The sequence below is a fragment of the Rhinoderma darwinii genome, chromosome 10 (assembly GCF_050947455.1).
Source record: "Rhinoderma darwinii isolate aRhiDar2 chromosome 10, aRhiDar2.hap1, whole genome shotgun sequence".
Taxonomy (NCBI): Eukaryota; Metazoa; Chordata; class Amphibia; order Anura; family Rhinodermatidae; genus Rhinoderma; species Rhinoderma darwinii.
In genome coordinates this window covers 38683-60708 of record NC_134696.1, presented here as the reverse complement: position 1 = coordinate 60708, position 22026 = coordinate 38683, and the positions used below count along the sequence as shown (strand labels likewise).

The following is a 22026-nucleotide window of genomic DNA, read 5'->3' as shown; positions in this document are numbered from 1 at the left end:
TAATTATTATTTTTTTTACATGATTATGGGGACAGACCTCTTGCCGGAGCAGCATTTAGAGATCTATTCTTTACACCAGCCGCATGGAGCTATGGGAGAGTTTTCTAGGCATTCTCTGTGACCTGTGTAGATCGCCCCGTGCAGGGAGGCGGAGAGGGGTCTCCATCACCTATTGTCAATACATGTAAAAACCGTGCAGCCGCGCTCTGCGGCCGTTAAGACTACCTGATGCACTATATAGAAATTTGCATTACTTCTACGTTTACTTACAATAGTGACGTTCTTAGTTCACATTTTGATCAAATTGTGTGAGCCCACCTGCCACAAGGCGACCTCTTTTAAAGAGGCTCTGTCACCAGATTTTGCAACCCCTATCTGCTGTTGCAGCAGATCGGCACTGCAATGTAGATTACAGTAACGTTTTTATTTTTTAAAAACGAGCATTTTTGGCCAAGTTATGACCATTTTTGTATTTATGCAAATGAGTCTTGCAAAAGTCCAAGTGGGCGTGTATTATGTGCGTACATCGGGGCGTGTATTATGTGCGTACATCGGGGCGTGTTTACTACTTTTACTAGCTGGGCGTTCTGACGAGAAGTATCATCCACTTCTCTTCACAACGCCCAGCTTCTGGCAGTGCAGACACAGCGTGTTCTCGAGAGATCACGCTGTGTCGTCACTCACAGGTCCTGCCCCAGGTCCTGCATCGTGTCGGCCACATCGGCACCAGAGGCTACAGTTGATTCTGCAGCAGCATCGGCGTTTGCAGGTAAGTCCATGTAGCTACTTACCTGCAAACGCTGATGCTGCTGCAGAATCAACTGTAGCCTCTGGTGCCGATGTGGCCGACACGATGCAGGACCTGGGGCAGGAAGTGAGTGACGTCACAGCGGGATCTCTAGAGAACCCGCTGTGTCTGCACTGCCAGAAGCTGGGCGTTAACGAACAGAAGTGGATGATGCTGATTCGTCAGCATCATACACTTCTATACACAACGCCCAGCTAGTAAAAGAAGTAAAAACGCCCAGATGTAACACACATAATACACGCCCCGATGTACGCACATAATACACGCCCCGATGTACGCACATAATACACGCCCTGATGTACGCACATAATACACGCCCCGATGTACGCACATAATACACGCCCCGATGTACGCACATAATACACGCCCACTTGGACTTTTACTGTAAACACGCCCAGTTGTACTTTAGAAAGCCTCATTTGCATAAATACGAAAATGGTCATAACTTGGCCAAAAATGCTCGTTTTTTAAAAATAAAAACGTTGTTGTAATCTACATTGCAGCGCCGATCACATGCAATAGCAGATAGGGCTGCAAAATCTGGTGACAGAGCCTCTTTAAGTGGGTCCCTAACCTAAAAATACAACTGTTCTTGGTCTAAGCCTTCAGATTATACTCTTGGTAGGTAAGAACCAACTTTACTCTAATTAAAAGCACCATTGGGCAAATGGGAGGAGTGCACGACCAAAAGGTAGCAGTAATGTTAATTTGTTTATATAGTGTATTAGGTAGTCTTGGCATTCGCAAAGTGCTGTTGCGATGTTTTATTTTTTCTTTTACATGTATTGTTTGCAGTCAGTGTACTTGCACCTGCAATACTTTTTGTTAGGATGTGCTGACCAACCTTTTTTGTGTTACCTATTGCCAATGGTGGATCCTCTGTTTGTTACCAACAGATAGGCGACACCTACAGATAGGCGACTCCTACAGATGGGCGACACCTACAGATAGGCGACTCCTACAGATGGGCGACACCTACAGATAGGCGACTCCTACAGATGGGCGACACCTACAGATGGGCGACTCCTACAGATGGGCGACTCCTACAGATGGGCGACTCCTACATTGCAGCGCCTATCTGCTGCAATAGCAGATAGGGGTTGCAAAATCTGGTGACAGAGCCTCTTTAATACTCGTGGGTGAATGGCGTCTGGGCCGGAGGTTTATTAATATTTAATGTGCTCAGACGCAGCTGCACTTCCTCCTGTGTTAAGCCGGTAATATTGGGAGGGGGGGGGGGATGTTATCACTGTCCCCCTGAATATCTGGCACTGGCAGCTCATCGGTGAACACCGGGGAGAAGAACATGTTTAACCCCTTAATATCGAAGGTGTTTTAAACCTTCGTGACCAGAGCAATTTTGGCGGTTTTGCTATTCACAGATGTGACGCAGTGTAACGCTGCACGTGTTTTATGTATCGATGTGGATTTTGCGCTGTTTTCTTGGGACATGTAGTGCTTCCTTTTTGTGGTATATATGTATAAGTAACATTTTTGTTACTTTTTTTATATAGTCGTGGAAAGACAGAAAAAAAAGAAGAATTTGGATTTTTCATCATTTTAAAATGTAACAGTTTAAAAATAAAAGTAATTGTATCATATAAATGTATTGACATAAATTCCTGCATTTATCCTGATCATAAGGACACCTGACTTGGGGGGGTGTCGTTTTATTTTTTTGGACCAGAAATATAGTATAAAACACCAGTGCCCCTTTTTTCAATTGCGCACTAAAATGTAATTTCGTTTTCTACACATGGTAGTAATGTACGGGTCACAGCCCAGGGCCCATGGTCTTCTTAATCCGCCACTGGGTAATGAACTTGAAGACCAATAAATAATGGTAAAAACCATTGTGTTCTACAAACGGGACACTCTAAAGTCTTTCTAGCGGTTCAAGTTCTGTTTTAACCCTTCACACTTTTTACAGAATTTGTCCAAACTTGGGCCAAAAAAATATAAATTGCTTTTTTTTTTTTTCACAAGAGTCACTTTTCTTTGGCCATCTCGAAACACCATATGACATATTGGTAAAAGTGATACCTCTCCACACTCTGCTACTTCTCCCGTGTACGGCGATACCAAATATGTGCGTCTAATCTATTATACGGACCCGTTATACGGCATATCATAGAGGGAGTCTATTTTGGCTTTGGAGGCCTTTTTATGCCGGAGCTGATTTTAGGGAACCCCGCTATATTTGCAGCGGTGCTGCAGGTTATTCTGACAAGTATAAATGTCCTGCTAATATTCATCTAAGGGGATAGCGAGAATTTAAGAAATAAAAAATTAGTTTTTTCCAGAAAATCCATTATTGCTGCATCTTTACAGTGAGACCTTATCCAATAAGTAACCCCCCCCCCCCCCCATGTGGTTTTCCCTACAAAAACTGTGTGAAAGTGAATGAGTTAATATTGTGGGTAACATCGCGGTCTTTGCCTTCATAGATGTGTGGCCTGCGCCGCTCTCACAGCTTGTAGACTTGAACCCCATATTTTGCTCTCTTTGAGGGGATGTTCTGGCGGGATGAGAGCCGGCCTGTGTAACTCATCAGCGACTCATCCACCGCTAGGTTTTCTTCGGGGTTGTACACCGGCATAAATGACTCCTCCAAATTTTTTATCAGGGGCCTTATTTTATACAGGCGGTCTCGGCGTGGCTGGTGATTGTCGTTAAAATTAAGGAAGAGCATTAGCCCCCCATATTGGCTTCTGGTCAGAACAGCTGGAAAAACAGGTGTGGCGTGTGCAGGGCTTGTTGCCCAATATGACTGGATTGAGGGCTTTTTCACTAACCCCATGTTGAGGATGAGCCCCAATTTTTTTTAAGTCCGCCAGTATTTGTGGGGTGCCGCTGCTTTGCATAGGAGGACGTTGGCTTTTCAGCAAGGGATTGGCGAGCACACAGATGGGTTTGGTTGACAATCGGCTCCAATAGTTCGTCTGTAATGAATATTTTAAAAAAATCGAGGGCTGTAAAATTTTCCACATTAATATTTATCCCTGGTGTGGCAATAAATTCTGGGATATTAGGGGAAAATGCCTCTGTGGGTGCCCACTCCATATATTCTGGGGGAATAGAGGGGGCCGTGTTTTGTGGCACTTCTGCGACATGCCCGGTGCTTGTGGACTCTGCAGCGACTCTTGAATTGCAGAAAGTGAATCACTGTCGTCGCTATCACTGGTAGACAACGTTTCTACCTCGGACGCGGTTTCTGTATCACTTTCATCAGAGTCAGAAATGAACATGGCGTCTGCCTCTTCCACCGTCAACCTTCTATGGGCCGTTGTAAGTAATTACACACACGTACGACAAAGACTGTAACCAGACGCACACGCGGACAAACATAATTATTTTTTTCTTTACACTTTTTTTTCACAAACAAAAATACACTGATGTCACAAAAGCACGCTTCACAAAAAACTGATGTCCAACAAACACGTAGACTATAAAACGTCTTTATTTATTTTTTTTACATATATTTTTTGAAACTTTGTGTATTTTTTTTGTGCAAAAAAAAAAAATAAAAGACGTCGCACACGTACGCTACACAAAAACCCTAGGCTAAACCTAGACTAACCTTAGGCTAACTCTAGAATAGGACCTAGAATAACCCTAAGGGCCGGTTCATACGTGGCGGTATTGCAGTGGACAGTTCGCAGTGGAATTCTCCAGTGGCCGTTTTTTACATTTAATTCTATACATTTTTAGGCAAGTTAGTTCCGACGTTGCGGAAAACTCCGCTGCAGACCACAGGCTGCGGTGCAGAATTTCCCCTCCTCCCAGCATGCACTGTCTGTTGCGGAGAAGAAGCGGAATTTTACTGCGGATTTCAGCCACTGCAATGCAAAAACTGAAATCTGTGGCGTCCGCTGTGATATCTGCAACGTCTGAATTACCTGTCAAATATGCAAATGTTGCTGCAGATTCATTGTGTAATTTCCCCAAATCTGCGCCAACATTTGCAGCGGAAACTCCGCCACGTGTGTACTTGCCCTAAGGATATCCCTAGCCTAGGTATACAATTTGAAGTTTATATAAAGTTTATATATTAGATTTTTTGTAATTTAGTGTCTTTGGTGTCGCAGTAAAATTCTCTCTCTGTCTCTTCTCATACAGAGTAACAAGTGTGAGGAGAGACTGAGGAGAAACGCGTCGTTTACATTTTGTGATCACTGTGACTGGTTCTGACAGTGATCACATGATCGGACGGTTATTGGTCTCCGATCATCACTCTGAAGCCTTGGCTGTTACTAACAGCCTTGACTTCAGAGGCAGAAAACCACTCCGATGCGGCCCCCTCCCTCCCAAACCACTCAGATGTGGCGCTTGCTATTGAGCGCCGCATCTGAGGGGTTAAATCTGATCGGAGACCACTGCTAGTGGTCTCCGATCGTTGCCCTGAAGCTCGAGGCTGTCACCAGCAGCACCGGCACGATGCCGGGAAAGTTCTTCTGAAGTGCCGACGTGAAAAGCCAACACTTCAGAAGAACTACCCTGAACGGCCGACGTAAAAACGCTATACCCCGGTCGTTAAGGGGTTAATATCTCAGCCCGGCCAATGTCCTCTACAATTCTATTCCTACGGTTGTCTTTAAGAGGGACAATATTATCAGATTTTTTTTTCTTTTTGCATTTATAAATTTAGACCATTTTTTTTTATTTGTTTTTTTGGGATCCGTTTCAATGTCATTAATTATATTTTATCTTTGTAGTGAACTTTGCGAACTTGATTTCATATTTTTATTACCCATTGAAATCTTTACGTTTGAAGGCTGAGGCGTCCGCAAAATCTATTTCATGTTTTGAGTGCTGTTTGTTTGATTCTTTATTATATTCAGGAATTTCCCATTCATTTTATTTAACTTTTAAAAACTCCCCATTTTTCTTTAATATCCCAATTTACCATCACATGGTCCCAGTCACATGACTAAATGCTCGTTCATCGGCTGATCGGATCGTTTATGCAGCACTTGATATTATCGTTATCGGCTCATCTTGGTGTGTAAACCGGGAGACGCGCCGCCGGCATGATAGAAATGTATGGGGAGGAGCCATCGGAGTAACACGCGCTCATCCCCAGCGCCAACCAATGAGCGGTCTCGTTGATCAGACCTCGTTTACATGGCATGTGGGCATTACACCATATTCTGAGAGCCATATAAATTTTTATTATGTACAAAAAAAAAAAAATTGTAACTGTTTTTCTAATTTTTTGTGCAAGTCCCCTCTAGAGAATTTGAACCAGCGATGTATCGTTTGCACTATATACTGCAAAACGAATGTATCGCTTAATAGGAGCACAAAGATGGCAGACCCGGAGACCTTCATTCGGCTGCCATGACAACCAAAGGCACCCCATGATTGCGTCATGGGGTCGCCCCCCCTTTTTCGAACACCTTAGGCTGCGGTGGTGATTTGGTTCCACCCGTTGCAGTGAGGTGTCTGCTGTATTACACAACCGACACCCACTGAGTATGGAGGACGCTTAGCCGTGAGCCCGTTCCATGCTTTCCATTAACGCCTACCATGCATAGGATGTCATTAAGGGGCTAAAGTTTCTTGCCACCGCTTATTTAACACGTTAAGAGTCAACTTAAGGATCGCAACTTCTGTATATGCTGTATATATATTCTAGCCAAATGCTCGTCGTATGGAGGCCGCAGCTTCAGACTTTGCGGGAACTCTTTATTTAGTATGTTCTCTTATCTCTTCTCTCCAGGCTTTCTCTGTGGTGAATAGAGGGAAACATTTGGGATGTGTTTTGGAATAATACCCCAACAACCCCCCCCCCCCCCCACGCTTATTCTGCTGCATCTTTACACTATGGGATTTATCATTAAATGAAGGGATCGCCGGTAAATAGGACGCACTGCTGACTGTTCCCTGGCGTGCCCTCCTCACCTATTTCATCACAATGGCATCTGGACATCACGGGTGCGACAAAATAATTGCTGAGACCAGCCCAGGCCTGAACTCTCCCATATCTATCGTTCACATTTTTGGTAGCATCCATGACTATAAGTGAATGTCCGGATCGTTCTAGGGTTGCCCACCTGCCCCTCGCCCATGTCTTGGCGGCGGTTATTTTGGATTGGGGTTTATATGGTATGAAAATAGAATAACATAATGTTCTGGTTCATTTGCTGAGTTTGTGTATAGGTGCAATCCTGGAGAATTCAATTTCCCAAAATAGTGGGTAGTTCTTTGCAGGTTTGTTTTACAGCACAACATTGACACAACATTCACGTAGAGAACATGAGATGTCGGTGCTGGATCACAGCTCTGGGGAAGTGTCTGATGTTTCCACACGATTATTGCCCGGGATACCCCTGTTCTGCTCAATAATGCCTGGTCAGTGCCTTGGACAGATGAGCGATTCCAGCTCTACATCAAAGAAGACGGCTCATGGTGGACCAGAGTGACTGACACTAACGCTTTCCCCAGGCTCTCGCCTGAAACTCCCCTCATTGGGCAGAAGCAATAATGTTCAGTAACAGTCTGGTGGGAGGCCGCGCGGTTCATCTCCAGGAGCGGTGGGAGGCTGCGCGGTTCATCTCCAGGAGCGGTGGGAAGCTGCGCGGTTCATCTCCAGGAGCGGAGGGAAGCTGCGCGGTTCATCTCCAGGAGCGGTGGGAAGCTGCGCGGTTCATCTCCAGGAGCGGTGGGAAGCTGCGCGGTTCATCTCCAGCAGCGGTGGGAAGCTGCGCGGTTCATCTCCAGGAGCGGTGGGAGGCTGCGCGATTCATCTCCAGGAGCGGTGGGAGGCTGCGCGGTTCATCTCCAGGAGCGGTGGGAGGCTGCGCTGTTCATCTCTAGGAGCGGTGGGAGGCTGCGCTGTTCATCTCTAGGAGCGGTGGGAGGCCGCGCTGTTCATCTCTAGGAGCGGTGGGAGGCCGCGCGGTTCATCTCTAGGAGCGGTGGGAGGCCGCGCGGTTCATCTCCAGGAGCGGTGGGAGGCCGCGCGGTTCATCTCTAGGAGCGGTGGGAGGCCGCGCGGTTCATCTCTAGGAGCGGTGGGAGGCCGCGCGGTTCATCTCTAGGAGCGGTGGGAGGCCGCGCTGTTCATCTCTAGGAGCGGTGGGAGGCCGCGCGGTTCATCTCCAGGAGCGGTGGGAGGCTGCGCGGTTCATCTCCAGGAGTGGTGGGAGGCTGCGCGGTTCATCTCCAGGAGCGGTGGGAGGCTGCGCGGTTCATCTCCAGGAGCGGTGGGAGGCTGCGCGGTTCATCTCCAGGAGCGGTGGGAGGCTGCGCTGTTCATCTCCATGAGCGGTGGGAGGCTGCGCTGTTCATCTCCATGAGCGGTGGGAGGCTGCGCGGTTCATCTCCATGAGCGGTGGGAGGCTGCGCGGTTCATCTCCAGGTGCGGTGGGAGGCTGCGCGGTTCATCTCCAGGAGCGGTGGGAGGCTGCGCGGTTCATCTCCATGAGCGGTGGGAGGCTGCGCGGTTCATCTCTAGGTGCGGTGGGAGGCTGCGCGGTTCATCTCTAGGAGCGGTGGGAGGCTGCGCGGTTCATCTCCAGGAGCGGTGGGAGGCTGCGCGGTTCATCTCCAGGAGCGGTGGGAGGCTGCGCGGTTCATCTCCATGAGCGGTGGGAGGCTGCGCGGTTCATCTCCAGGTGCGGTGGGAGGCTGCGCGGTTCATCTCCAGGAGCGGTGGGAGGCTGCGCGGTTGTTTATTAGGCCCAGTTATTTTTAATTGTGTTATCCCTTTGGTGACATTTGCCGTACAGTCATATAATATGGCGCGGGCTCAGAAGCTGAGCCTGCTCCATACACAGCGGGTTCCGACTGTTTTATGCAACTGAAACCCGACTGCATTGGCTGGGATGGACGGGTAGCTGCGATCCTGGCCATTTAACCTCTCATTTGACGCAGTCAATATTGACCGTGGCATCTGAGCAGTTAGTGGGAGGGGCTCCCTTTGTCCCCCGATTCTTCCAACTAAATAGCGGGTTGCCGATTGGTTGACATGGCAGTCGGTTACGGGATGCTGGATCTGCCTTCTGTGTCATATGATTAAGCCTCCCCACAGGCAAGGCTCAGCGGTACAACACAGAAAAAGCCAATACACAGACTATTGCATGAGTGATGTAAGAATCGCACGGTAATGCCCCCTAGGGGGACGAAAATAAAGGTTAATAAATCTGCATTTATAAAACAACTTTTACATATTTTTATGTGAAATGGGAACAATAAAATAGAAGCATAGCCGTTATCGCTGCTACCGTAGAAGTCTAAACTATTACAATATCGTTATTTAACACGAAGGGTGAACGCTAAAGGAAAAAAATCTGAATGCCAGAATTGCTTTTTTTGGTCACCTCGCTTCCCTCAAAATGTAAGTGTTTTTTTTTTAAAAAAAAGAACAACAATCCCTCACACGGCAGAATAGATGGAAAATAAAGATGTTTATCTCAGAATATGGCGATACAAAAAGTTTTTTTTTTTTTAAGATTGTTTTTATTTAGTAAATGTAGTGAAACATAAACGGAAATAATTTGGCATCGCCGTATTCGTACTGACCTGTACAATAAAGTTAACGTGTCATTTTTTCCGCACACTGAACACTAAAAGTTTTTGGAAGCAGTTTTTAAGCTTCTCAGTACGTTGGCACCATTGGAAAATAAAGTCATGGCTCTTGCAATGTGGAGAGGAAAATATGAAAACAAAAAAGTCAAATTGTCTCTGTCCTTAAGTGGCTACTACAGACTGTGACTGAATGGAAAGCCGTGTCACATGAAGATTTCCCCTCCATTAGTTAAAGGGTTAGACACAAAGAAGCGGATCCGTCCATTGAATTGATCTCAGCGCTATTCTCTGAGTTTAGCCTGAACCTCACACTCAAACTTCATAGCAATGCATTCTGGGAGTGAACATTGAGCAGCGAGCCCTTTCTAGAGCATATGTGCTGCACAGGTCATTAAACTGCATTGGCTGCTCTGTCTCTGGACTGGATTCGCTCGCACCCCTTGTTCGCAGACTTACATCATTGGTACACAACGTGATCCTTCGTTACCCGACACTTCTGGAAGGTTTATGTCCTTTTTTCCTCATTTAAACCCAATCTGGAACAATTAATAGAAGAGCTAAACAGCGGTGTACAGACGATTCGCCCCAAGTCTCTGAAATGTATATCTGTAACCAATCCCCACAAGTGCTCATGAGTGTACAGGGGGCAGTGAGATATTCTGGTATTGTCAAGAGGAAGATGAGACCCCAGACCCAACAATGCAGACGAGCTGAAGGCCGATATCAAAGCAACCTGGGCTTCCATAACACCTCAGCAGTGCCACCGGCTGATCACCTCCATCCCACACCGCATTGATAACACCTCAGCTGCTGTCAGTGCTACACATGCCGGTTACTCTGGATATTAGCTGCTGTCAGTGCTGCACATGCCGCTTACTCTGGATATTAGCTGCTGTCAGTGCTGCACATGCCGGTTACTCTGGATATTAGCTGCTGTCAGTGCTGCACAGGGCGGTTACTCTGGATATTAGCTGCTGTCAGTGCTGCACATGCCGGTTACTCTGGATATTAGCTGCTGTCAGTGCTGCACATGCCGGTTACTCTGGATATTCGCTGCTGTCAGTACTGTACACGGCGGTTACTCTGGATATTAGCTGCTGTCAGTACTGTACACGGCGGTTACTCTGGATATTAGCTGCTGTCAGTGCTGCACATGCCGGTTACTCTGGATATTCGCTGCTGTCAGTACTGTACACGGCGGTTACTCTGGATATTAGCTGCTGTCAGTGCTGCACACGGCGGTTACTCTGGATATTAGCTGCTGTCAGTGCTGTACATGGTGGTTACTCTGGATATTAGCTGCTGTCAGTGCTGTACACGCCGGTTACTCTGGATATTATCTGCTGTCAGTGCTGTACACGCCGGTTACTCTGGATATTAGCTGCTGTCAGTGCTGCACATGCAGGTTACTCTGGATATTAGCTGCTGTCAGTGCTGTACACGCCGGTTACTCTGGATATTAGCTGCTGTCAGTGCTGCACATGCCGGTTACTCTGGATATTAGCTGCTGTCAGTGCTGCACACGGCGGTTACTCTGGATATTAGCTGCTGTCAGTGCTGCACATGCCGGTTACTCTGGATATTAGCTGCTGTCAGTGCTGCACGGGGCGGTCACTCTGGATATTAGCTGCTGTCAGTGCTGCACACGCCGGTTACTCTGGATATTAGCTGCTGTCAGTACTGTACACGCCGGTTACTCTGGATATTAGCTGCTGTCAGTGCTGCACATGGCGGTTACTCTGGATATTCGCTGCTGTCAGTGCTGCACAGGTGCGGTTACTCTGGATATTAGCTGCTGTCAGTGCTGTACACGCTGGTTACTCTGAATATTAGCTGCTGTCAGTGCGGCACACGCCGGTTACTCTGGATATTAGCTGCTGTCAGTGCGGCACACGCCGGTTACTCTGGATATTAGCTGCTGTCAGTGCTGCACACGGCGGTTACTCTGGATATTATCTGCTGTCAGTGCTGCACATGCCGGTTACTCTGGATATTAGCTGCTGTCAGTGCTGCACACGCCGGTTACTCTGGATATTAGCTGCTGTCAGTGCTGCACACGCCGGTTACTCTGGATATTAGCTGCTGTCAGTGCTGCACACGCCGGTTACTCTGTATATTATCTGCAGTCAGTGCTGCACAGGGCGGTTACTCTGGATATTAGCTGCTGTCAGTGCTGTACACGGTGGTTACTCTGGATATTAGCTGCTGTCAGTGCTGTACACGGCGGTTACTCTGGATATTGGCTGCTGTCAGTGCTGCACACGGCGGTTACTCTGGATATTAGCTGCTGTCAGCGCTGTACACGGCGGTTACTCTGGATATTAGCTGCTGTCAGTGCTGCACACGCCGGTTACTCTGGATATTAGCTGCTGTCAGCGCTGTACACGGCGGTTACTCTGGATATTAGCTGCTGTCAGTGCTGCACACGCCGGTTACTCTGGATATTAGCTGCTGTCAGTGCTGCACACGCCGGTTACTCTGGATATTAGCTGCTGTTAGTGCTGTACACGGCGGTTACTCTGGATATTGGCTGCTGTCAGTGCTGCACAGGGCGGTTACTCTGGATATTAGCTGCTGTCAGTGCTGCACAGGGCGGTTACTCTGGATATTAGCTGCTGTCAGTGCTGCACAGGGCGGTTACTCTGGATATTAGCTGCTGTCAGCGCTGCACACGCCGGTTACTCTGGATATTAGCTGCTGTCAGTGCTGTACACGCCGGTTACTCTGGATATTAGCTGCTGTCAGTGCTGTACACGCCGGTTACTCTGGATATTAGCTGCTGTCAGTGCTGCACATGCCGGTTACTCTGGATATTAGCTGCTGTCAGTGCTGCACAGGGCGGTTACTCTGGATATTAGCTGCTGTCAGTGCTGCACATGCCGGTTACTCTGGATATTAGCTGCTGTCAGTGCTGTACACGCCGGTTACTCTGGATATTAGCTGCTGTCAGTGCTGTACACGGTGGTTACTCTGGATATTAGCTGCTGTCAGTGCTGTACACGCCGGTTACTCTGGATATTAGCTGCTGTCAGTGCTGCACAGGGCGGTTACTCTGGATATTAGCTGCTGTCAGTGCTGTACATGCCGGTTACTCTGGATATTAGCTGCTGTCAGTGCTGCACAGGGCGGTTACTCTGGATATTAGCTGCTGTCAGTGCTGTACATGCCGGTTACTCTGGATATTAGCTGCTGTCAGTGCTGCACATGCCGGTTACTCTGGATATTAGCTGCTGTCAGTGCTGTACACGCCGGTTACTCTGGATATTAGCTGCTGTCAGTGCTGTACACGCCGGTTACTCTGGATATTAGCTGCTGTCAGTGCTGTACACGCCGGTTACTCTGGATATTAGCTGCTGTCAGTGCTGTACATGCCGGTTACTCTGGATATTAGCTGCTGTCAGTGCTGCACATGCCGGTTACTCTGGATATTAGCTGCTGTCAGTGCTGTACACGCCGGTTACTCTGGATATTAGCTGCTGTCAGTGCTGCACATGCCGGTTACTCTGGATATTAGCTGCTGTCAGTGCTGTACACGCCGGTTACTCTGGATATTAGCTGCTGTCAGTGCTGTACACGCCGGTTACTCTGGATATTAGCTTCTGCTGATAATAATGTAGTACCACTCCTCCTGTTTGCTGGGTATAACTCTCAGTATCTATATTATTCTCTATGGACACTGACCAGAACCATACATCATGTTTGTCATCCTTGTTTAGTATGTATGGCACGGTATCCCTTCTATTCTGCATGCTCGGTATGGCACTTGGTTCGTCCTGTGTGGTTTTATAGATGCCAGAGTTTAATATGTTGCTTGTTGCGTCTGTAATTTTCCGGTATGTAATGAGATTGTACTGAACAGTGAGAGGTACGGGCCCGGCCATCTGCACCCATCCTGTTCCCCTTGTACTGGTCTTGTGGGTCCAAGCAGCAATTGGTTTGAATGTATTGTGAGTTGTGCTTAGATCTGACTCCTAACATTTTTTATTTGTACTTGCAGGTTGCACGGTGTTGACGGTAGAGTTATTTTCCTCCAATACAAGTCCAGAGGTGCAGGAATATCAGAGTAAGGATCCAACTCGCTAAGATCTCAGAATTGTCCTTGTAGAGATTGGTCTTCACCCTCTGTCGCTCGGTCTGCCTACAGCTCTCCGCTCACTCTAGCTCGGTCCGGTGCTGTCTGTGTACTGGTATTTGCTCGGTCTTAGTACAGGTATTTGCTCGGTCTTAGTACAGGTGTTTGCTCGGTCTGCGTACAGGTGTTTGCTCGGTCTGTGTACTGGTATTTGCTCGGTCTTAGTACAGGTATTTGCTCGGTCTGCGTACAGGTATTTGCTCGGTCTGCGTACAGGTGTTTGCTCGGTCTGCGTACAGGTGTTTGCTCGGTCTGCGTACAGGTGTTTGCTCGGTCTGCGTACAGGTGTTTGCTCGGTCTGCGTACAGGTGTTTGCTCGGTCTGCGTACAGGTGTTTGCTCGGTCTGCGTACAGGTGTTTGCTCGGTCTGCGTACAGGTGTTTGCTCGGTCTGCGTACAGGTGTTTGCTCGGTCTGCGTACAGGTGTTTGCTCGGTCTGCGTACAGGTGTTTGCTCGGTCTGCGTACAGGTGTTTGCTCGGTCTGCGTACAGGTGTTTGCTCGGTCTGCGTACAGGTGTTTGCTCGGTCTGCGTACAGGTGTTTGCTCGGTCTGCGTACAGGTGTTTGCTCGGTCTGCGTACAGGTGTTTGCTCGGTCTGCGTACAGGTGTTTGCTCGGTCTGCGTACAGGTGTTTGCTCGGTCTTAGTACAGGTGTTTGCTCGGTCTTAGTACAGGTGTTTGCTCGGTCTTAGTACAGGTGTTTGCTCGGTCTTAGTACAGGTGTTTGCTCGGTCTTAGTACAGGTGTTTGCTCGGTCTTAGTACAGGTGTTTGCTCGGTTTGCGTACAGGTGTTTGCTCGGTCTTAGTACAGGTGTTTGCTCGGTCTTAGTACAGGTGTTTGCTCGGTCTTAGTACAGGTGTTTGCTCGGTCTTAGTACAGGTGTTTGCTCGGTCTTAGTACAGGTGTTTGCTCGGTCTTAGTACAGGTGTTTGCTCGGTCTGCGTACAGGTGTTTGCTCGGTCTGCGTACAGGTGTTTGCTCGGTCTGCGTACAGGTGTTTGCTCGGTCTTAGTACAGGTGTTTGCTCGGTCTTAGTACAGGTGTTTGCTCGGTCTTAGTACAGGTGTTTGCTCGGTCTTAGTACAGGTGTTTGCTCGGTCTTAGTACAGGTGTTTGCTCGGTCTTAGTACAGGTGTTTGCTCGGTCTTAGTACAGGTGTTTGCTCGGTCTTAGTACAGGTGTTTGCTCGGTCTTAGTACAGGTGTTTGCTCGGTCTTAGTACAGGTGTTTGCTCGGTCTTCGTACAGGTGTTTGCTCGGTCTGCGTACAGGTGTTTGCTCGGTCTGCGTACAGGTGTTTGCTCGGTCTTAGTACAGGTGTTTGCTCGGTCTTAGTACAGGTGTTTGCTCGGTCTTAGTACAGGTGTTTGCTCGGTCTTAGTACAGGTGTTTGCTCGGTCTTAGTACAGGTGTTTGCTCGGTCTTAGTACAGGTGTTTGCTCGGTCTTAGTACAGGTGTTTGCTCGGTCTTAGTACAGGTGTTTGCTCGGTCTGCGTACAGGTGCTTGCTCGGTCTTAGTACAGGTGCTTGCTCGGTCTTAGTACAGGTGTTTGCTCGGTCTTAGTACAGGTGTTTGCTCGGTCTTAGTACAGGTGTTTGCTCGGTCTTAGTACAGGTGTTTGCTCGGTCTGCGTACAGGTGTTTGCTCGGTCTTAGTACAGGTGTTTGCTCGGTCTTAGTACAGGTGTTTGCTCGGTCTTAGTACAGGTGTTTGCTCGGTCTTAGTACAGGTGTTTGCTCGGTCTTAGTACAGGTGTTTGCTCGGTCTTAGTACAGGTGTTTGCTCGGTCTTAGTACAGGTGTTTGCTCGGTCTTAGTACAGGTGTTTGCTCGGTCTTAGTACAGGTGTTTGCTCGGTCTGCGTACAGGTGTTTGCTCGGTCTGCGTACAGGTGTTTGCTCGGTCTTAGTACAGGTGTTTGCTCGGTCTGCGTACAGGTGTTTGCTCGGTCTGCGTACAGGTGTTTGCTCGGTCTGCGTACAGGTGTTTGCTCGGTCTGCGTACAGGTGTTTGCTCGGTCTGCGTACAGGTGTTTGCTCGTCTTAGTACAGGTGTTTGCTCGTCTTAGTACAGGTGTTTGCTCGGTCTTAGTACAGGTGTTTGCTCGGTCTGCGTACAGGTGTTTGCTCGGTCTTAGTACAGGTGTTTGCTCGGTCTTAGTACAGGTGTTTGCTCGGTCTTAGTACAGGTGTTTGCTCGGTCTTAGTACAGGTGTTTGCTCGGTCTTAGTACAGGTGTTTGCTCGGTCTTAGTACAGGTGTTTGCTCGATCTTAGTACAGGTATTTGCTCGGTCTGTGTACAGGTGTTTGCTCGGTCTGTGTACAGGTGTTTGCTCGGTCTTAGTACAGGTGTTTGCTCGGTCTGCGTACAGGTATTTGCTCGGTCTTAGTACAGGTGTTTGCTCGATCTTAGTACAGGCGTTTGCTCGATCTTAGTACAGGCGTTTGCTCGGTCTGTGTACAGGTGTTTGCTCGGTCTGTGTACAGGTGTTTGCTCGGTCTGCGTACAGGTGTTTGCTCGGTCTGCGTACAGGTATTTGCTCGGTCTTAGTATAGGTCTGCGCCTGCTCCGGCTTTGTCTGCATACAGGTTTGTGCTTGCTCTAGATTGGTCTTAGTACAGGTGTTCGCTTGTTTCGCATACAGGTCTGCACCCGCTCTAGCTCGGTCTGCGCATAGATCTTGTACCCATTCTTTTGTACCTGGGTATTCCATGCACGGGTCTATAACAAAAGTAAAACTATTAGTAGCCGTTTATCTTTTAGGGGGATGGGGGTGACCGTATGTTCATTTGACCACTGAGACCTGCTTCCTTTTTTGCCAGGGGTGGAGTTGTCCTGTTTGATCAAACACACAAGCACCGACAGCCCGCGCATCGAGTGGAAGAAGATCAGAAACGGTGACACCTCTTACGTCTATTTTGACAATATGATTCAAGGTTCGTGTCTGCGCCGCTCATCCACCGTTGTAAGAAACCATTTATTGTTGCGCTTTACAACGTGTGTTGCGCCTCCGGGTGTATATCATAGTGGTAACCTAATATGCATGGGTTGAGTTTTTCTTGGGGGTCATTTGGAGTTTTCTTCATGACGGACCTCTTGTGTCTCCGGCTGCGTACAGACATCCTCATATCTGGTGCATCAATGACTGTCAAAAAGCGTTTCTCACTGGCTTATTGTTTGACTCGTCTGTTCTCGTGAGATTTTTAAATTCGAACATTTTTATTTCTCCTTTGTGCCATTGTTCAGGAAATGTCAAGCAGTGTAAGGGCGGTGTAACATGAAGAGGCAGATCTTCTGTTCTTACAGTTATGATATCCCTTTGCGGGAGATGTCGGGGGATGTCTCCTGCCTCACCACTGCTATGGGGGATCTAGTGCTGTGTTTGTAGCCCCTCTCACCCATTCGGCTTGCAGTATAAATATACAAATATTTTACTCTTATTAGGAGACTTGAAAAATCGTGCTGAAATCAAGGGTGGAATTTCCCTGGTTATTTACAATGCCAGCCGGACAGACAATGGGAAGTATCGCTGTGAAGTGGCTGCAGCTGAAGACCAGAAGAGGTTTGCAGAAATCACTATCAACCTAACCGTGACAGGTGAGGACCCCTATACATGGGAGAGCGTAGTCCTATACATGGGAGAGCGTAGTCCTATACATGGGAGAGCGTAGTCCTATACATGGGAGAGCGTAGTCCTATACATGGGAGAGCGTAGTCTTATACATGGGAGAGCGTAGTCCTATACATGGGAGAGCGTAGTCCTATACATGGGAGAGCGTAGTCCTATACATGGGAGAGCGTAGTCCTATACATGGGAGAGCGTAGTCCTATACATGGGAGAGCGTAGTCCTATACATGGGCGAGCGTAGTCCTATACATGGGCGAGCGTAGTCCTATACATGGGCGAGCGTAGTCCTATACATGGGCGAGCGTAGTCCTATACATGGGCGAGCGTAGTCCTATACATGGGCGAGCGTAGTCCTATACATGGGCGAGCGTAGTCCTATACATGGGCGAGCGTAGTCCTATACATGGGCGAGCGTAGTCCTATACATGGGCGAGCGTAGTCCTATACATGGGAGAGCGTAGTCCTATACATGGGAGAGCGTAGTCCTATACATGGGAGAGCGTAGTCTTATACATGGGAGAGCGTAGTCCTATACATGGGCGAGCGTAGTCCTATACATGGGCGAGCGTAGTCCTATACATGGGCGAGCGTAGTCCTATACATGGGCGAGCGTAGTCCTATACATGGGCGAGCGTAGTCCTATACATGGGAGAGCGTAGTCCTATACATGGGAGAGCGTAGTCTTATACATGGGCGAGCGTAGTCCTATACATGGGCGAGCGTAGTCCTATACATGGGAGAGCGTAGTCCTATACATGGGAGAGCGTAGTCCTATACATGGGCGAGCGTAGTCCTATACATGGGCGAGCGTAGTCCTATACATGGGCGAGCGTAGTCCTATACATGGGCGAGCGTAGTCCTATACATGGGCGAGCGTAGTCCTATACATGGGCGAGCGTAGTCCTATACATGGGCGAGCGTAGTCCTATACATGGGCGAGCGTAGTCCTATACATGGGAGAGCGTAGTCCTATACATGGGAGAGCGTAGTCCTATATATGGGAGAGCGTAGTCCTATACATGGGCGAGCGTAGTCCTATACATGTTGTAGGTTGTGACTCTGTTCAGGTCATTGTTGACGGTGTGGAGCTGCTTGGATGACATCGGGTACTTTTTATAGTCTGGTCATTGACATCGTTTGTTAATCTGTCAGCAGAGCCTGTTGTGCGTTTCCTTGCTCGCTCGACCACACTTTATAAATTGATGATCGTGTGTTTTTAGTCCTGGTTCGCTGCAGTAATTCTCACTTTCCCCTCTTTTGGTTGATGAGGAACTTGTATAAAGCCAGTTCTACCTTTACAATTGGTACAGCAGATATGCCAGTCTATGTGTCACCATGGCAACAAACTATACGCAAACCCTCCGTCGTCCGATCCTGCAGTTCTGCATCTTTCCTTATATCCATCCGTCTCCTAAATAAGAAATGGAATCAAGAATTAGGGGATAATGTGACTGATGTTAATGTGCACAGTTTGTATAACCACGAGTACGCATAGATCTGCATGGGAGCTGTGGACAACAAACGTTTTTCATCGAGATCTATTATAAAATTGCTTTATTTTTCATTTTAGATGCATTAGGGTTATAAACAACCAAAATAGCGCTGAAGGTGAAGGCAAACATTACAGCCAGCATTGTGTAATATCTTCTGTGTGTCTTATGGCTGTTCCCTCACAGTCTGCATAAGAGAAATAATGGGGTTTTGTTTTGTTTTTTAAATGTTATTTATTTTTTTTAGTCCTAAAATCTTTCCTTGGGGCGACCATATTGGAGGCGCACACTTCCTGTATTATCTGTATAGAGGAGGACATATTGGAGGTGCACACTTCCTGTATTGTCTGTATAGAGGAGGACATATTGGAGGCGAACACTTCCTGTATTGTCTGTATAGGGGAGGACATATTGGAGGCGCACACTTCCTGTATTGTCTGTATAGAGGAGGACATATTGGAGGCGCACACTTCCTGTATTGTCTGTATAGAAGAGGACATATTGGAGGCGCACACTTCCTGTATTGTCTGTATAGGGGAGGACATATTGGAGGAGCACACTTCCTGTATTGTCTGTATAGAGGAGGACATATTGGAGGCGAACACTTCCTGTATTGTCTGTATAGGGGAGGACATATTGGAGGCGCACACTTCCTGTATTGTCTGTATAGAGGAGGACATATTGGAGGCGCACACTTCCTGTATTGTCTGTATAGGGGAGGACATATTGGAGGCGCACACTTCCTGTATTGTCTGTATAGAGGAGGACATACTGGAGGCGCACACTTCCTGTATTGTCTGTATAGAGGAGGACATATTGGAGGCGAACACTTCCTGTATTGTCTGTATAGAGGAGGACATATTGGAGGCGAACACTTCCTGTATTGTCTGTATAGGGGAGGACATATTGGAGGCGCACACTTCCTGTATTGTCTGTATAGGGGAGGACATATTGGAGGCGCACACTTCCTGTATTGTCTGTATAGGGGAGGACATATTGGAGGCGCACACTTCCTGTATTGTCTGTATAGAGGAGGACATATTGGAGGCGCACACTTCCTGTATTGTCTGTATAGAGGAGGACATATTGGAGGCGCACACTTCCTGTATTGTCTGTATAGAGGAGGACATATTGGAGGCGAACACTTCCTGTATTGTCTGTATAGAGGAGGACATATTGGAGGCGAACACTTCCTGTATTGTCTGTATAGAGGAGGACATATTGGAGGCGAACACTTCCTGTATTGTCTGTATAGAGGAGGACATATTGGAGGCGAACACTTCCTGTATTGTCTGTATAGAGGAGGACATATTGGAGGCGAACACTTCCTGTATTGTCTGTATAGGGGAGGACATATTGGAGGAGCACACTTCGTGTATTGTCTGTATAGGGGAGGACATATTGGAGGAGCACACTTCCTGTATTGTCTGTATAGAGGAGGACATATTGGAGGCGAACACTTCCTGTATTGTCTGTATAGGGGAGGACATATTGGAGGCGCACACTTCCTGTATTGTCTGTATAGGGGAGGACATATTGGAGGCGCACACTTCCTGTATGGTCTGTATAGGGGAGGACATATTGGAGGCGCACACTTCCTGTATGGTCTGTATAGAGGAGGACATATTGGAGAGACTTCCTGTATTGTCTGTATAGAGGAGGACATATTGGAGACGCACACTTCCTGTATTGTCTGTATAGGGGAGGACATATTGGAGACGCACACTTCCTGTATTGTCTGTATAGGGGAGGACATATTGGAGGCGCACACTTCCTGTATTGTCTGTATAGGGGAGGACATATTGGAGACGCACACCTCCCCTATACAGACAATACAGGAAGGGTGCGCCTCCAATATGTCCTCCCTTATACAGACAATACAGGAAGACATATTGGAGGCGCACACTTCCTGTATTGTCTGTATATAGGAGGACATATTGGAGACGCACACTTCCTGTATTGTCTGTATAGAGGAGGACATATTGGAGACGCACACTTCCTGTATTGTCTGTATAGGGGAGGACATATTGGAGGCACACACTTCCTGTATGGTCTGTATAGGGGAGGACATATTGGAGGCGCACACTTCCTGTATTGTCTGTATAGGGGAGGACATATTGGAGGCGCACACTTCCTGTATTGTCTGTATAGGGGAGGACATATTGGAGACACACACTTCCTGTATTGTCTGTATAGAGGACATATTGGAGACGCACACTTCCTGTATTGTCTGTATAGAGGAGGACATATTGGAGACGCACACTTCCTGTATTGTCTGTATAGGGGAGGACATATTGGAGGCACACACTTTCTGTATGGTCTGTATAGGGGAGGACATATTGGAGGCACACACTTTCTGTATGGTCTGTATAGGGGAGGACATATTGGAGGCACACACTTCCTGTATGGTCTGTATAGGGGAGGACATATTGGAGGCGCACACTTCCTGTATTGTCTGCATAGGGGAGGACATATTGGAGACGCACACTTCCTGTATTGTCTGTATAGAGGACATATTGGAGACGCACACTTCCTGTATTGTCTGTATAGAGGAGGACATATTGGAGACGCACACTTCCTGTATTGTCTGTATAGAGGAGGACATATTGGAGGCGCACACTTCCTGTATTGTCTGTATAGAGGAGGACATATTGGAGACGCACACATCCTGTATTGTCTGTATAGAGGACATATTGGAGACGCACACTTCCTGTATTGTCTGTATAGGGGAGGACATATTGGAGGCGCACACTTCCTGTATTGTCTGTATAGAGGACATATTGGAGACGCACACTTCCTGTATTGTCTGTATAGAGGACATATTGGAGACGCACACTTCCTGTATTGTCTGTATAGGGGAGGACATATTGGAGGCGCACACTTCCTGTATTGTCTGTATAGGGGAGGACATATTGGAGGCGCACACTTCCTGTATTGTCTGTATAGGGGAGGACATATTGGAGGAGCACACTTCCTGTATTGTCTGTATAGAGGAGGACATATTGGATGCGCACACTTCCTGTATTGTCTGTATAGAGGAGGACATATTGGAGGCGCACACTTCCTGTATTGTCTGTATAGAGGAGGACATATTGGAGGCGCACACTTCCTGTATTGTCTGTATAGAGGAGGACATATTGGAGACGCACACATCCTGTATTGTCTGTATAGGGGAGGACATATTGGAGACGCACACTTCCTGTATTGTCTGTATAGGGGAGGACATATTGGAGGAGCACACTTCCTGTATTGTCTGTATAGGGGAGGACATATTGGAGGCGCACACTTCCTGTATTGTCTGTATAGGGGAGGACATATTGGAGGCGCACACTTCCTGTATTGTCTGTATAGGGGAGGACATATTGGAGGCGCACACTTCCTTCCTGTATTGTCTGTATAGAGGAGGACATATTGGAGACGCACACTTCCTG

At 47.7% G+C, this 22026-nt stretch overlaps 1 protein-coding gene across 3 annotated transcripts in view; it reads left to right on the top strand.

Moving 5' to 3' along the window:
* Positions 1-22026, top strand: part of JAM3 (junctional adhesion molecule 3) — a 95013-nt gene that overhangs the window by 41329 nt on the left and 31658 nt on the right. Inside the window, exons 2-4 of one of the 3 annotated variants that reach the window (XM_075839091.1) lie at positions 13338-13403; positions 16300-16413; positions 16922-17074. In XM_075839091.1, coding sequence (XP_075695206.1) covers positions 13338-13403; positions 16300-16413; positions 16922-17074 — 333 coding nt within the window. The remainder of the gene's footprint in view (positions 1-13337; positions 13404-16299; positions 16414-16921; positions 17075-22026) is intronic. The other 2 variants (XM_075839092.1, XM_075839093.1) reach the window with 2 other exon arrangements.